The sequence below is a fragment of the Protopterus annectens genome, chromosome 5.part0 (assembly GCF_019279795.1).
Source record: "Protopterus annectens isolate FY-2018-M chromosome 5.part0, PAN1.0, whole genome shotgun sequence".
NCBI lineage: Eukaryota > Metazoa > Chordata > Ceratodontiformes > Protopteridae > Protopterus > Protopterus annectens.
Genome location: NC_056735.1, coordinates 1822725911 through 1822744785, shown reverse-complemented (window position 1 = coordinate 1822744785; position 18875 = coordinate 1822725911). Strand labels below are relative to the sequence as shown.

The 18875-nt window shown below is 40.1% G+C and overlaps 1 protein-coding gene across 1 annotated transcript in view; it reads left to right on the top strand.

Moving 5' to 3' along the window:
- The window catches only part of ADGRG7 (adhesion G protein-coupled receptor G7), a 974993-nt gene that overhangs the window by 790482 nt on the left and 165636 nt on the right, over positions 1–18875 (top strand). Inside the window, exon 14 of the mRNA XM_044071646.1 lies at positions 7345–7506. Within this exon, the coding sequence (XP_043927581.1) occupies positions 7345–7506 (162 nt within the window). The remainder of the gene's footprint in view (positions 1–7344; positions 7507–18875) is intronic.

Genomic DNA, 18875 nt, shown 5'->3' with positions numbered 1-18875 from the left:
TTCTGTGGGACTCTGTACAGTTGAGAGGTCTGTGTATTTCTGGTGATTGTTGACAGACTGTCAGGATTGTGTAGCAGTGTAGTGTGTAAACGTTATTTGGCCTGTGTAGGGAGGGGGACAGATATAAGGATTATGGCTCCTTTTCTATCTGACTGTGCATGCTGCTCCAGTTTCTGGTGGTCTATCGGCTGCATATGTTTGTAGGGGCAGATTGACACATGTCCCGTACAATGGTCAGGCATCATACTACACTGTGAACTGGGCCAGTGTATGTAGGGGTAGTGTGTGAGTGGCAAACATGATGATGTTTTTGTTCATACAGTCCTTATACTTTACTGTTCATCGGGCTTACTGGTATGTCACTGTGACTGTGATGAAATTGCTTAATTGCTTGTGGGTATGCACTTTCACACTGGTGTCTGTTTTTCAGTGCTATTACATCCCTGTAGTGCCTGATATATTTGCAAATACATGTGTAATTCCCCATAGTGGATTTGGGTTAATGTTGTGTCAGTCTGACTGTAGTTTGAACAGTCCTTGGTGATATGCTTAGCAGCTCAGTGTAGTCTCCCTAATGTGATGTTATGTCCAGATATTTGTAGGATATACTGTTGCCTGGCCCCCATAAGTGTTGTGTATTTCTGACACATCAGTGGGATGATGTGAGGATTTAAGTCATTAACTAGTGAGAAGTAACTGAGTATTGGACTTGTGCTATTTCAGTCAATATATGTTAGGACAGACAGAAGAGTGCCACTGCAGCAACTGTGTCAGCTTATCTACTACAGTATTTCAGATATGTCCCTATTTTCATGGCTTTCTCCCCACACTTTGTCAGGCTTGGTCCAGATTCGCTGCACTAAGGAGTTATGAGCATACCTCTCAACTGGCCGGATTGTTTCAGAATGTCCAGGTTTATTGCTCATATTTCTGGTCCGTTCCACAGAATCATTATTTTTATTTCTCTGGTAAACAACTGTGATGATGGAAGGATTTCTGTCAGTAAATGATGACATATGTTTCCGTTTAAGAACTCACATCCTTCAGAACATGTATGGTGAAACAAACCCTGTTACTCTAGCAACATTTTACATTTATAAGAGCAATATTTAAAATATGTCCCTAGTTTTGGCCCATTGACCCCCATTTGACAGCCTTTGGCCAGACTTCTTGCACTAAGAGGTTGAGAGGTATGGTTCTGAGGTATGACTCCACTACATGTTCTGAGCATATATATATATATATATATATATATATATATATATATATATATATATATATATGAAGATAAACCAAAAAAACAAATGTGGAAGGAGCTGTTCCCACTCAATCGTGGAGGTGAAAAATAACCACAATTGTCCCAACCACTAATGCTGAAAAATATAATAAAATATTCTGGTGCAGAGAAAATACCATTAATCCTCTGGTGAGCCCCAATTGTAGTACGGGATGCTGGGGTTAAGAAGGTTTTTATTCTGTATAAGGAGCACATCTTTCTAGTAACTGTTTTAACAGTGTTATTAATATGGTTATCAAAGGTGAGGTTGTTATCAATTGTGATACCTAGCAGTTTGGTGGTAGAGTCTGGGGCTATAATAGTATCATTGTTGGATTTAATTGTAAAGTGTATGGGGGAGGACTTAGCGGAAGGTGTAAAGATTAAGAGTTTGTTTTTTTTGGCATTCAAAATGAGACAACGTTTTAAGAACCAAGTCTCTACAGTGCTGAATACTGTTTGGGTTTGGGAGTGTAGTTCATATGTGGAGTTGGCAGAGTAGATGAGTGTAGAATCATCTGCATATTGTATGCATGTAGCTTGAGGGATTACTGAGTGGAGGTCATTGATGAACAGAGAGAAGAGAAGAGGTCCTAGAATAGAGCCCTGAGGGACCCCAAGGGAGACAGGCAAGAAGATAGCTTGTTTTCCCAGAGAACTGCTTGTTGCCTATTGTTAAGGTAGGATTTGAACCAGCAGATAGCCTTGGTGTCTAGAGAGAGGGATTCAAGGGTATTTATGAGTAAGGGGTGGTTTATCATGTCAAAAGCCTTAGATAGGTCAATAAAGAGTGCTGAAGAGAAGCAATTGTTATTACGGTTGCGGTTGATAAAGTTTGTGAAAGAAAGGAGAGCTGTAGTGGTACTATGAATTGGTCTAAAACCATGTTGGCAGTTAGCTAAAATGTTGTGTTTGGTTAAGTGGTTCATTAGCTGATGGTGAATACATTTTTCCATAACCTTTGCTAAAGGAGATAAGAGAGCTATGGGCCTGTAATTGGAAAAATCATTAGAGTTACCACCTTTATGTAAGGGGATTATGTGGGAAATTTTCCAGATGTCTGGGATGATTCCCTCAGTTAGAGTTCTACTGATAAGGATGGAAATAGGGTAGGCAACATATTTAGCTGCTTTTTTCAGATATTCAGGGGGTAATTGGTCTGCAGAGGGAGTACATGGCTTAAGCTTTTGGATGATTTTCTGTATGTAAGAAGTAGAGATGGGTTGTAGTTGGAAGGATGGAAGAGTACCAGGTAAAGAGAAAGGGAGACTAGAATTGTCTGGGGAAAGTTGATGGGCTAGGGCTTGTATGGTGCTAGTAAAGAAGGAATTAAAGGCATTGGCAGTTTCCTGTGGAGTATTATTATCAGCTCCTTGTGGAGTTGGTGTGCTAGAGTGGCCAGGGTGAATGAGTGTATTAATCCCTGACCAGAATTTTTGAGGATTGTTATAGTGAGTTTTCTATCAACTTTCTGAGTTTGTGAGGGCAATATGTAAGACATGTCCCTTTTCAAGGCTTTATCCCCATTATTTGTGCCTTTTTACACATTTCCTGCTTTATCAGGTTGCAGAGGTGTCGTACAACACTTTTACGATGCAGGGGGTGTGTCACAGAACCTGTATCACACACCCTGCATTGCTTTCCTGCTACTGTATGTATTTCAGTGTCCATGGACACTGAAATGATCATTTATTTCACTTCAGAGTCCTCGGACACTGAAATACTGGCATAATATTTGAGAAATTCTCTACAATTATGTTGGATCATGATTAGAAAGTGCCGTACAGCACTTTCTGAGTACAGGGGGCATGTTCAATGTCCATGCACTACTTGAACATGCCCCCTGCACTCATTCGTGGTTCATGTCCATGTAGCTTAAACAGCAGCATGCCTTCATGAATATGCAAAGTGCACTGCTGTGGCTACACGGACATGAACCACTCCATGCAAGAATAGCAGTATTCCTGCACGGAGTTTATTGAATCCCATAGAATATGTCATCGGGTAGACTTTTCAAAGACAAATTATTTGCATCCTTACTGGGCCAAGCCTAAGAGAGCTCCTATGGTAGATGCCCAGAAGGCATCCTCACTTGGTGCTCAAATCACAACAGACCATTCTCAGCCCAGGGTTACAGCAATGTGAAACCTCATGCATTGCTGAGCTTCTTACTCAGTCATTGAGACTGATTTCCATTACATGTATCCATCATCTCAACAATTCACTCACTACCTGAAAGTTGTGGCCTTAGGTGAAGGTAGGGGCATATCTTCACCAATAAACTGGCACTTTCATCCTATAATATTATTTACACTTCGCCACCTCAGTCCAGTAATATACCTGCATTACTCCTGCATCTGAACCCATTTGCTGCTCTGTACTGAAATCCATTCTACCCTCATTTCTGTAAACAAAAACCCAAGGTGGAAGATACTTAAACTCCTGCACTAGGTGCAGCAGTTCCCCTCAACCTGCAGAAAGCAATCCTTTCTTTGTGAGAAAGAAGCATAATCTTTGATATGAAGACAGTGATTTCATTGATGCTGCTTTATGTTGAGTATATCGCTGCTGCATTGCATGTCAGAAGAAATACAGTTCACTTCAGGCCAAGAGGACAACACTGTGTGCGAATAACACAGATGTAATTCCTCCATATACAAGCTGGATACTTTCCAAATCTGGATTGCATCATGAAATACTCTTTATGAAAATTCATGAGCATGAACATGACAGGAGCCAAGACATATCCTTTTTGGCACTCTGTGCCTACCCTTAATGAATCTGACTTAATGCCAATAATGCAAATACCAGGACAGAATGAAATTTAGAAGGAATTAAAAACTCCTTGTGGAGTTGGTGTGCTAGAGTGGCCAGGGTGAATGAGTGTATTAATCCCTGACCAGAATTTTTGAGGATTGTTATAGTGAGTTTTCTATCAACTTTCTAAGTTTGTGAGGGCAATATGTAAGACATGTCCTTTTCAAGGCTTTATCCCCATTATTTGTGCCTTTTTACACATTTCCTGCTTTATCAGGTTGCAGAGGTGTCATACAACACTTTTATAATGCAGAGGGTGTGTCACAGAACCTGTATCACACACCCTGCATTGCTTTCCTGCTACTGTATGTATTTCAGTGTCCATGGACACTGAAATGATCATTTATTTCACTTCAGAGTCCTCGGACACAGAAATACTGGCATAATATTTGAGAAATTCTTTACTATTATGTTGGATCATGATTAGAAAGTGCCGTACGGCACTTTCTGAGTACAGGGGGCATGTTCAATGTCCGTGCACTACTTGAACATGCCCACTGCACTCATTCATGGTTCATGTCCATGTAGCTTAAACAGCAGCATGCCTTCATGAATATGCAAAGTGCACTGCTGTGGCTACACGGACATGAACCACTCCATGCAGGAGTAGCAGTATTCCTGCACGGAGTTTATTGAATCCCAGAGAATATGTCATCGGGTAGACTTTTCAAAGACAAATTATTTGCATCCTTACTGGGCCAAGCCTAAGAGAGCTCCTATGGTAGATGCCCAGAAGGCATCCTCACTTGGTGCTCAAATCACAACAGACCATTCTCAGCCCAGGGTTACAGCAATGTGAAACCTCATGCATTGCTGAGCTTCTTACTCAGTCATCAAGACTGATTTCCATTACATGTATCCATCATCTCAACAATTCACTCACTACCTGAAAGTTGTGGCCTTAGGTGAAGGTAGAGGCATATCTTCACCAATAAACTGGCACTTTCATCCTATAATATTATTTACACTTCGCCACCTCAGTCCAGTAATATACCTGCATTACTCCTGCATCTGAACCCATTTGCTGCTCTGTACTGAAATCCATTCTACCCTCATTTCTGTAAACAAAAACCCAAGGTGGAAGATACTTAAACTCCTGCACTAGGTGCAGCAGTTCCCCTCAACCTGCAGAAAGCAATCCTTTCTTTGTGAGAAAGAAGCATAATCTTTGATATGAAGACAGTGATTTCATTGATGCTGCTTTATGTTGAGTATATCGCTGCTGCATTGCATGTCAGAAATTACAGTCACTTCAGGCCAAGAGGACAACACTGTGTGCGAATAACACAGATGTAATTCCTCCATTTACAAGCCGGATACTTTCCAAATCTGGATTGCATCATGAAATACTCTTTATGAAAATTCATGAGCATGAACACGACAGGAGCCAAGACATATCCTTTTTGGTACTCTGTGCCTACCCTTAATGAATCTGACTTAATGCCAATAATGAGGACAGACCTCCCACTCTACAAATACCAGGACAGAATGAAATTTAGAAGCAACCCTGGGGCCCCATACCAGAAGGCCCTGCAAAACAATCAGGGTTGCATAGTTATCTATTTTCTCCAGGGTCACAAACATATGCAGACAGTACTGGGATCTCCAAAAAATCAGTGGAGTATCTATACAAGGGCAAATACCTGACTAATTTTTCTATGACCAGAAGTTTCCTTCCCAGCATTTTGGCACAGCTTTTCCTAGGGAGGCAGGGGAGCATGGACTCCCTGTAAATGGAGCACACTTTCCTGCCCTTTTTTCTGTTTTTACATTTAATTTCTGTTGACTACCTATCCACTTTCTTGCTCAGTGTCTGAGTATGCTGCTACAGCTTTTCAAGGTTATATTTTGTCAGTGGAACTTGTATGTTTATATTCATTTTTCAGCACACAATACTGATTTTACATTGTCTCAGAGCTGCATCCTTCTTGAAGTTATGGCTGAGCGTAGTCTGCTGAGCACACTGGAACTTTGGGCTCAACCTTTTTGTGGTTATCTCAAAGATACAGTGTCACACTGTCAACTTCTTGGCCATGGATTGCTACATGTAGATGGTAGCTCTCTTCAAAGTTTCTAGAACCTCTGATTCCACCTTAGTAATGCTGTCAAAGATCCAGTTCATTGACTGTGTGGCTGGTACATTTTTCAGATAAACCACAGCTCTGATATTTGATTTTTTCCCTGTTTCTTTTACACCAAGACAGTTTACATTTTAACAAGTTTTGAAAATCTTACACACCACAACTTTGATCATCCTAGTACTACTTTTTAACAATCTTATTATAACACATGTTGCATTTAGTTTCTGAGTGTCCCTAACAATGAGCATTGACAGCACCCCATTTTCATTTTGCAATTGTCATTTTTTATAAATTTCAAGATTTTCTGATTGCAGTTTCTTGATGTTCATTGAACTATTGTTAAACATATTTTGAACTTATAGTCTGTTGGTTGATATTTTAACTACAAAAGACTCGCCTGATATTTACCTAGGGCTGCAATTACCTGTCTGACAAGGAGCTTTGCTTGTTTTGCCATTGTCTGTAATTGTTCTTGTTTTTGATATGTAGTTTAAATTGTAATGAAAGTGACACCTGTAACAAGTGTGCTATGAGAGAGATGTGAATATTTTAAATCAGTTTTCTCAGAAGAATGGTACCTTTGCTCCGGTTTCCTAAGCCCTACAGGCTGCCACACTTTAGTAGCAAGGCTGACTGTTTCAATATGGAAGTATCAGATGAATTATAAAAACACAGAGTAAATGTGGAAGGAACTACATGATTAAATATCGTATTTAACACCTATGTGGACAATGCTATTAAAATTACCATGCAAAAGTTCTTACATTTTTAGTGCAGCATACATTACTGGATACTGACTAGTGTTCCAAAATACAGTGTCTTAGCTACATCCCAGGGCTGTATCACAATTAAGACAACTAAACACATAATCCATTTCAATTAGGCATTTAATGAAGATTTATTGAGCCTTTCTCATTGAAATTATTAAGCACTAAAGATGAGTATGATGTGGCATGCAAACCTAAATGCTAAAAGCACTGGTACTTCAATTTAAGGGCACAAATGAGTTTAACACATTTCTCTAGAATGTCTATAGTATACATTATATACAGATGGAACATATCATTATAACTTGTATAAGGCTATACAATTTAGTTTACCTTAACTAACAGTGCTAATTCTGGTTTGTTAAATAATTTTATTATGTCTTCTGTTCTTTTCCCTTTGCAGTTGCTGGCTTGCTGCTTTAGGAGTTCAAGGAAAGTTTCAGTTTTCAAAGCCATTGTTTGCAGCTTTCCTATTGCCAGTTGGGATCATTCTTGTTGTGAATATAGTCATCTTTTTAATTTTGACAGTACAAATTTTCTGGAAGGATAATGCACATTTACGGAGGTAAATTATTTTACAACTTTATCCCTGTGGTATGTAGAGATACAGATAGAATGAAACAGATAAATGCATAGCCCAAGATATAAATACATAGATAAACAAAATGTATCTAGAATTAATACTGATGTGATAATATTTGCCGCATGTGTGTACATTCTTAAAAACTGCAATAAGCAGGCAAAGATAAAAAGGGAATAAATGTAGGTATTGTGAACATTTATACATTTAAAAAGATATGGGGAAGAATTTATCCCTCATTCTGACCTAAGTAAAGGAGAAGATTTTCTATCTGTAGGGATGGTAAACAAGTCTTAGGAAGAACCCAGAATCCAGAGGTCCAGATATGAAGTAAGAGTTGTGTTCCTCAGGAAGAGTTATAATTTCCATGGAAGGACAGTAAAGTTTTGACTATTTGACAGTCTCCAAGACTATATTCGAGGACTTCCACTGGGATAGATAATGTTTAGAAGCATGAAGAAGCATGAATATGTGTCAGATATCAGGCATCACTCTGCACTGAATTCAGGATGGAAAAGCCCAAACAGGGAAAAATGTCAAGGCTTGTGTTTAGATGACACCACACTGAGACTGTATTTAACATTGTTGCACATAGGTTCATAGGTGTTTACTAGGCTAATGACTAAAAGGGTCTTTTTAAGCCTAGCCATGTATCCCAAATCTCTGACAAGCTCTGGTACCCTTGATAAGTACAAGCAGGGGCTTGGGTAGTGAAACATTTACAAGAAGGGGACTGGGAGATGAACCATTGACAGTCTATCTGTGTTCATTAGAGACATAGGTGCCAAACCAGGGATGAATTTCCTGTTCCCCATCCAAATATCTGGATTATATTTGAATTGGGTTAAGGAAGAGCTCTGCTTCACATGTATGGGGATCCTGTTCCAGACAAGGGAGTAGTCCCTGGGATACATACCTGTCTCTCCAGCAGGTCCTATTTATATCACAGGCAAGGTTTAAGTCTTTAAAATGGGTAATTCTGATGCTGTTTGTTTTGCAGATATTCAGGAACTCCATCAGAGGGGGGGGGGTCTGACAATGCCTAATGCTTTGCATACTAGGCATAGAGCTCCCGTCAACAGCATGTAGGAGACAGAATATAGGGATAGAGCCCTGAGGCGGTCTGCATAGGACATGTTACTTACGTCCTGTATTCTTTTAGTAAGGAACCTCTATGGACATCCCAGTTGTTGAATATGCCTGGCTAGGTACATATCAAAGGGGGCATTGTACTCAATGATAGGTCTGATGAATGCCAAATACAATGGAACAATGACTTCCTTGGAGCTAGATGGCATATCTTTGTTTATCAGTTGCACAACATAGAACAATTTCTGAACTACTAGTGTAGACATGTGATGGTCAAAGGCTACATTACTGTCTATGTGTCCCCCCGAGTCCCTGACTACTGGGTCAACCCTTAGGAGTGTGTTGTCAATATGATAGCTACCAGGGGTGGATGACTTTGCAAAGGATACTATTATGCATTTCTTGGCATTTATTTTTAGTTCATGGCTCTGGCACCAGTTGTTTGTTTATGTCAGCCCTTCCTGGAGAACATTTGTGTCAGTGTGGTATTCAATGACAGCTCCTAATTTGCAATCATCCACAAATTTAGTCAACCAGAGGCCATTGACATTGGCCTTGACTTCAGAGAAGTAAATACCAAAATGGAGCATCCATCCCATCCAACCCAATACCATATTCATGGGTGACTGTAATTACCCCACTGTTAACTGGGAATCCTATACGACACCAAAAGTACATGCACAGAGATTCCTGGATTTTGTAAACACAAACTCCCTAGACCAGATAGTCAATACACTAACCAGGGGTGCAACCATACTGGATCTTGTCCTCACTAATATGGGAGACTGCTGCATATCCCCTACTGTAATGCCTTACCTGGTAAGGTCAGACCACAAAATGGTCTCATTTGAAGTAAAAATAAAACCTGGAATAGTCAGAAACTATTCTAAGGCTAACTTCTTCCTATTAAGTGAGAACCTGGCAAAGTTTCAAGCCCCCATAAACCCTGAAAACACTTCTGCCTATGCAGAACTGCTCACAGAAATCCTGTGCAAGCATGTAAATAGCTGCATAGAGGCAGTTGTACCCACCAAGAAGTACAGAACTAAGTCAAAAACAAGCCTCCCTGGTGAAATCACAAAATCAATTGGCTGTATAACAGGAGGAAGAAATTCATGGCAAGCCATTAGGAGGTGCAGTACCCAGCAGGATAACAGCACTCTCATCAAACTAAAGAAACAACTCAGAGGACAAATAAAGTCTACCAAAGCCAAATTTGAGGTAGGTTTGGCCTCCCAGGCCAAGGACAATCACAAAGCATTCTTTAGCTATGTCCACAACCTCAAAGGCAATACACAATTGTGTGCAGAGCTCATTGTAAATGAAACCACCTATACTGAGCCATCCTGGCTGATAAATTCAGCTCCAACTTTACTCCTCTCTCCCCCTCAACCTTTCCTCAGGAAATATCAACAAATATAACTCCCCCTACTATGACTAGGGAACAGGTCCTTAATGCTCTCTCTAAGACCAAGAACACTGCATCAATGGCCCCAGACAATATCCTAGGATGCCTTCTAAATAGCATGAAATATGACGTATCGGGGCCTCTGGAATTACTATTTAATTGTAGCCTCCAAACAGGCTTCGTGGCTCATGAATGGAGAAAGGCAACAGTCATCCCTCTGCACAAAGGTGGGCCATCTACAGACCCTGGAAGCTACAAACTTATAAGTCTCACTAGTCTTATATGTAAAGCTATGGAAAGAATTATTATGGAGATGATAGAGATATAGTAAACCTCCAGAAACTGGACCCAACCCAGTTTGGTTTTGTCAAGGGCAGATCATGCCTACTCAACCTGGTGAACTTCTTTGAGGTTACCAAAGCATTGGATGAGGGCAAAATCGTTCACACTGTCTACCTTGACCTGGCCAAGGCATTTGACACAATACCTCACTCGGGCATTATTGACAAACTCAACAGATTAGGTATAAATCCATATGTCACCCGGTGGATGGCCAACTGGCTCACAGACAAGACCCAGGAAGTTAGAATTGGGGAGTCCACCTCTACAAAGAAGCCAGTCACAAGTGGAGTCTCTCAGGGATCAGTCCTTGGACCGCTCCATTTTCACATTTACTTCTCAGAAGTCAAGGCCAGTATCAGTGGTCTCTGGCTGACTAAATTTGCAGATGATTGCAAATTTGGAGCTGTCACTGAATCTCACACTGACACAAATGTTCTCCAGGAGGGGCTGACACAGGCAAACAACTGGTGTCAGAATCATAGACTAAAACTAAATGCCACAAAATACATAACAGTATCCATTAGGAAGTCATCCATCCATGGTAACTATCATATTGACAACACACCCCTTAGAGCTGACCCAGTAGTCAGCAACTTAGGGACACATATAGATAGTAATCTAGCCTTTGATCATCATGTATCTACAATGGTGAGGAAATCATTCTATTCTGTGTAACTTATAAACAAAGGTATGGCATCTAAGTCCAAGGACATCATTGTTCCACTGTATTCAGCATTCATCAGACCTATCATTGAGCACAATGCCCCCATTGGTATGTACCTAAAAAGACATATCTAACAACTGGAATGTCCACAGAGGTTCCTCACTAACAGAATACAGGGCATAAGTAACATGTCCTATGCAGACCGCCTCAAGGCCCTATCCCTGTATTCTGTCTCCTACAGGCGTTTGAGGAGAGATCTATGTCTGGCATACAGGGCATTGTCAGACCTCACTCTGATGGACCTCCTGCATATCCACAAAACAAACAGCACCAGAATTATCCATTCTAAAGAGTTAAACCCTGCCTGTGATATAAATAGAACCTGATGGAGAGATAGGTATGTATCCAGGAGACTACCCTGTCTATGGAACAGGCTCCTCATCCATGTGAAGCACAGTTCCTCCCTAACCCGATTCAAGTGCAACTTGGACAATTGGATGGGAAACTGGAAATTCATCCATGGTTTGGCACCTATGTCTCTAATGGACACAGGTGACCTGTAAATGGTTCATCTCTCAGGACCATGCTTACACTTATCAAGGGTATCAGAACTTGTGAGAGATTTGGGATGCATGGCTAGGCTTAAAAAGGCCCTTGTGGTCGTTAGCCTAGTAAACACCTATGAACCTATAAAGACCAGGCTTGCTAATATCATATGCTAGTATAGCACAGGTGATAATGTAATTATTACAAATGCATATAGGATTTTATACAATGTTTACATTATATAATTTAAAAACATGTACCTACACCGGGGGTGATTTTCAGCCACCTTAAAAACTGTAGAATGCATTTGCCAGCATTTAGGTGCTATTGGCTGAGACATCTGGCAAAAGAAGAAGAAGAGAAGACAGTCAAAACAATACTTAAAGCAAAAATAAAAAAAAAATAGTCATAGCATTATTCTAACATGAAAATATGGAAAAACAACCTCTGGTAATGGTGCTGTCTAGAAAAGTAACACTTGCTTCCACTTCCTTAATTGTACAGGTGAAAACATGGTAATGTACAACAGACGAGGACATGTAATCAAAGACAGTTGTAGCATGAACAGTAATCGCATATTGACATGCAGTACGGACTGCACAGTTATTGTATATTACGTGACTGTCACACAAGGTGACATATCAGTGGAGTGGATACTTTGTGATATAAGCATCCTGACATGAACAATGACAGGACAAATATCAGGGATGTTATATAAAATAGGGATTATGTGCATATTGTGAAGCTGTGAAAAATGAGTTGCCTGAATATGAATGTAATGTCAGCAGAGGTCTCAACCAAGTGGAACACACAGTAACAGGCCCATGGAGAACGGTAGACTGAAGCAAGCACAATCAGTGACAATATCAGAATAATACCACCAGTAATCCCATGTCTTTGATATAACATATGTTTTTGTGAATGATCATAGATGGTTCTGCAAAAACACACTTGTGCAACCATTATGATCCATCAGCAATCTCTGAGGGGAATCAAGAACACCTTCCTCAAAATGTAACATCTGCTGGAGGTGTTCGGAGGGGCACTCTTGCACCTGTATTTGAAATAACGAGCAATCTTGGCTAGTTGACAGGTGGTCTACTCATAATGGTGTGTTGTCCATATTGTTCTTATCTTGTGTATTTGCAGTCATAATGGAAATAATACCCCCATGATTTTCCTTCATCTACTGTGTCCCCATGCTGTGGCATTAATCCTTTATGAGTGTTGATATTGTATGCATTATACCAATACCACGCTTGGATTCAATGATTGTCCACAATTTGCATTCCACCACAAAGCTGGTTGGCGAAAGGATGTGTAAGTCAGTTTTGATGTCTGACACTTAAATAATGGACTGGAAAGGGCCTACCACAGGGCCCTGTAGTACGGACCTAGTCACAGGACTCTAGACAGAGATGACTTCACACACTGCAGCATATTTGTCATGTATATGTTTCAGTCCTCTACCCACTTGGTGATGTAGGTGTTTATGGACACTTGTGACAGTTTCTCTGTAATACCTGACTACTGACTTGTGTCAAATGCCCTAGCCAGATCATGTTACACAGTATGATAGTGTTGTTATCATGCATGCCCTTGGTAACCTTCTTGAAGACAGTGAACAGATGTAACAGACATGACATAGCTTGAACAAATCAAATGTAAGTTTAGTACACAGTCAGGATATTACCTGTGTCCTTTTAGAAAAGGTCCATGATGACTCATTGACCTGCCTCACAGATGAGGAGAGTCAGTTTGGGTCTATAACTCCATACATCAGGTGGTGGTCCCCCAGTTCAAAAAGATGCATGTTGCTGTACACCCTTCTATGGGAACATGGGCTGTCTGGAGGTTGTGTTGACATATGGATCCAACTGTGTCTGGTAGGTCAGGTTTTAAGTCACTCTACAGGCAACCGTTGATGTTGTCAGGGTCCATTGCTTCTGTGTTATTAGACATAGAGAGTACACGGATGTGCTGTCCTGCTGAGAATAAAAAACTGAATAATGTTTTCATGTATACTTTGGCTGATGACTAGTGGCAACAGGGTGGTAACATGTGAGACAAACAGTCAGCAGATTGTCTATGTCCTCTGGGTGGGTATGTCTGCTGACATCCACACACAGATCTGTGCTTAGTTGTGTATTCCATTTAACATTTCATATGGATTGGAATAAATGATTTGTCACAAGACCTCCATACAGCCTTGGTCATTCATCACATTCCACATACTGTTGCTATGCAGACAGTTGTACAACTGTACCAATGTCATGTACTTGTATCACTTGTACAACATATCCCTATATGTGTTTCATGGGCAAGCTGTGTTTGAGCAGCCTGGTGTCATATCAGGGCACATTAGAGATCAGTTGTTTGTGGCTCATGCATAACATTTCCTGACACAAATACTAATAGTTGCACAGTGCTGCTGCTGACCACCCCCATAATGCTTGGGTGTAGCAACACAACTCCACATACAATGAATTACACAAGGTTGCAATTGCATCAAAACATGATACATTGGTTGTATATATCACAACATAACAACATGTGTATGAGACAAGACTTATGCAGCCATGTAATCAGTATGAATGTATATTGATGTCAGTCACAGAATATTTAATGATGATATGTAAACACATGCACCCCTGTGCCATACTGCAAGTGTCACTGTGATAGCAGATTGTGAACTGTGTAGAAGATTGATCTGCTCCACTACAAAAGCACATGTTCTGATATGCCACCAATGTACATAACAGTGTATCATACAATGTCAACAGTTCTAAGGAGGCATATTACTACAGCTGTTATAGAAGGAGCATGTACTGCAATGGCATCAATGGCCATAAATACATTAGCTCACATCATTGATTGCAAGACCCTTTGTAGCCATACTGTACATCCACACCTCAGTATAGCACATGTCAATGACAGCAACACTGATATGTCAACTGGTCATAGGACATTATTAGGCTAATTATGGCCAACATCACTTGAAATCCTAGCCATTATTATACCTTGTAAAAAAATTCCTATATCTATATTATGGAAGATAGTAACCCTATTGTGCATATGTGTATATTTGTTTGCATTACATCCTGCCACTGTCGACATGAGACATGTGTACCACACCATGACATAATTAGCAATCACACATGCAGTGGTCTTGAGATGGCTTGCAGAGGTTCATGGAAGGGCTCTAATTCATGATGTGTGTATGCATATTTGACATGAGGACAACGTCCACTCCTCTGCAGGAAGGATATCATGTGGCCAGTGGGGAAAGGAGGCTGGTGGATGCATGGGCTACATGAAAGGTTTTTTAAGTGGCAGTGCAATGAAGAATTATTCCAAAGGTCATATAATGGCCATAACGTACCAGCAATCACACACACACACACACACACACACACACACACACACACACACACACACATCAGTAGACTTGGCCTGATTTGAACATCACACCTGCGTAGGTATAGAATATAAATGCTATGCAATGTCACAATAGCAACATCACATATGTCTGACAGTAACTCTGTCATCTTGCACTTTATGGAGTATGATGGCTGAGGACGACATGTTGCGAGGAGTGTAGGACATGACTGTGGAGTCACATCCCTGTGTAAAATTTTCTCAAAAGTGATATGTGTATGTACAGACACACAGTCACCTGCTGTCACATTAGAACCCCTGTATGTGTAGGTAAAGTGTTTGCAAACTCACACAGCACAGGTTTGTCTTGAATACTGTCAGAGTGCATTTCATACAGGGTGACATTATCAGTGTATGCTTCAATGACATATCCGGAGTGTTTTTCTTTCTCAATTGTTTTTATTGAAAATTTTAACAACAAAACATTAATATATGATAATAGAAATATTATAAAACAAGTATACATATCTAAAAGAAAAATAATAAAAACAGCTAAAATAACTATTTACAATGGTGTCTACTATAAAACAAAACTTTTTAAAGAGAAAACAAAATGTGATAAGAATAGTTGTTAGTTAATTATTAAAGTCTGTTTACACATCAGTTCTTTGAATTTCAAATATGTATTATTTGAAGTAGTGTTTCTAGATGTTCTTGTCTTGTGATAAGCTCAAGATGACAAACTTCAATAGTAGGAGTAGTCTTGACAATGCTGTGGATTCACATATTGTTCTAAAGCTGTCACCATAGTGAGTGTTGACTGCACATACAATTAACTGTAGTGCGAATAGAACCCTTACCTATTTACAAAGCACAGTACTTAATGCGAGTGTCACAACACCAGTCATCAGCAGTGTCTGGTGAGAAGATAATAGCAATGTCTGACATGCTGGTGTAAAATGGTCTCTTGAATGTCAACCATCTGGACAAAGACACACACACACACACACACACACACACACACACACACACAGTGAGTACAGTGAGAACAGAACCCCTGCCTAAGTAGACCAACTAGAGAACTCAGTATTTAACACTAGCACCACAGCATAAGTCTGGCTTTTGTAGTGTCTGACAACACTTTATACCTAATGGCATAAGCAGTGTCTGATAAGAAGAAGATGGTAATAGCAGTGTCCCACATGCTGGTGTAAAATGCTCTATCGAATGTCAACCAAGTGAACACACACACACACACACACACACACACACACACACACACACACACACACACACACACACACACACACACACCAATTGAACACACTGAGAGGAGAACCCATACCTACATATTTACACAACACAATACTTAAAGCAAGTGCCATGGCAGAAGTCTGGCTTTTATAGTGTCCAACAACATTTTATAGATGATGACACTAGCAGTGTCTGGTGAGAAGAAGATGGTAACAGCAGAGTCCCACATGCTGGTGTAACATGGTCTCTTAAATGTCCATCAACTGAACAAACACACACAAAAGTTGACCACTGTAAAGACAGATCCCATTCCTAACTAAGTACACCAACTAGAGAACTCAGCATTTAACACAAGCACCACAGCACAAGTTTGGCTTTTGCGGTGTCTGACAACACTTTATAGCTGATGACATTAGGAGTGTCTGGTGAGAAGAAGATGGCAATAGCAATGTCTAAGATGCTGGGGTAAAATGTTCTCTCAAATGTCAACCAAGTGAACACACACAGATATAGCAATTAACCACAGTGAGAAGAGAACCCCTACCTACCTATTTACAAAGCACAGTACTTAACACAAGTGCCACAGAACAAGTCCAACTTGTACAATGCTGCAGGACAATTCATAGTGGGTGACATCACTATTGGATGTTTGAGTGTAGATGATGTGAGGCCTACATTAAATGGATATGTAGGCATGTACAACTTTCAAAATATCAGTACTCCATGGGATTGTACTTATGACCAAAGGATACACAGTTATGCTCTTCTGATAATACAGATATGCACATAAGTTGACTGTAGCAATATTAGAACCCCTACCTAAGTACACTGACTAAAAAACTCAGTACTTAATGCAAGCACCATGGCACTAGTCTGACTTTTACAATGCTGCAGGACAATTTATAGTGGATGACATCAGCACTGGATGTTTGAGAGAAGATGCTGGGAGGCCTGAATGAAATGTATGTGTAGGCATGTACAACTGTCAAAGTATTTGTACATCATCAGATTGTACTGATGACTGTGACACACACACACACACACACACACACACACACACACACACACACACACACACACACACACACACACACCAGTTGATTGCAGTGAGACTATAACCCCTACCTCACTAAGTACACTGACTACAGAACTGAGTACTTAATGCAAGTTCCACAGCACAAGTCTAACTTTTACAGTGCTGCAGGACAATGTATAGTAGATGACATCTGCAATGGATATTTGTGATAAGATGTTGGGAGGCCTGAATGAAATGGATGTGTAGGCATGTACAACTGTCAAAATATTGGTATCTCCATGGGATTGTACTAATGACTGCAGGATACGTAGTTATGCTCTTTTGACTAGACAGACATACACAAACACACATATACCACTTAACTGCTGTGAAATTAGAACCCCTACCTAATGAAGTACAGTGCTGCAGGACAATGTATATTGGATGACATCAGCAAAGGATGTTTGAGAGAAGATGTTGGGAAGCCTGTCTGAAATGGATGGCTATCCATGTACAACTGCCAAGATATTAAATACCTGCATGCTACCAAATTGATGAGTGTGCAAAGTGTAGCATTTGCTGTTGTGTTTCCAATGTGCAGGTGTACATTAAAAAGACAGCTTTGTGGACTATATGTAAATAGCTATCTACATTACTGCATGTATTGGAAAATCTGAATGTGTATTGTCAGTATAAAGATGTACATGGCATTTAAGAAAGCATTTTTATTTATTATTTTTATTTATTTCTGTAGTGTAATTGATATAATTAGGAACAAGTACTGAGAGACCAAGTTTCACATGCATGGGTGCAGATGTTACATGGCTACAGTGTAAATATGTGTTCTTTCCTTAAGAATTGCATTCCCTTTATGTTTTTACATGTACTTTCATGTGATGAAGACTAAATGGACAGTAAACATAAGTAATACATGCTAATGAGCACTTTCCATAGCACACAGCCAAGCAGCTAGTTTGCACAATTGATGGCACAGTGTTTGCACATCCAAGATACACATTTATACTGCTTTCCCCATTTGCACATAGTCAAGCAATGAGCAAACATGAACCTCTGGTTCATTGCTAAAATTATAAGAGCTCTATTGGTTTGCTTACCTCCACATAAGCATTTTAGCCTGATAGGAATGGCAGTAAGCATTGTGGATAGTAATGAGTGTAAGAAGCACAGCTGCTACCTAGATGACTCCATGGCAGCAGGTGTAAATGCATTGCCAGACTTCTTTTTGAGCCTAGATGATACAGGGTTTGAATCCAGGGGTATCTAATAGGTTTAAATATGTATTTATAATGCAATGAAATAAATCTTTATTCTACATTCACTCTGCGTTACTTTAGTGCATTGTGTTTAAGCGGGTTTCCTTCTATATCCTGAAATCCCAGCAGCACAAAGACAAAACTCCTGAGATGACAATCATGAAATAGGAAACAGTAAACATGTAAGTTTAACCAGGGCAAGTAAACACTTGCCCAACATGGGGAATTATGCCCTTTCTCCACTGTAGTGCGATCCCAGAGTTGGTATATACAGTTAGGGGGTGGGGGTGAAGCACCCCACATGGGGGGGTGATACTGTCAGCCCAGCTATCTGGAATTTTGTAAATAATTCTATGTCATTTGTGAATATCAACATGATTCATA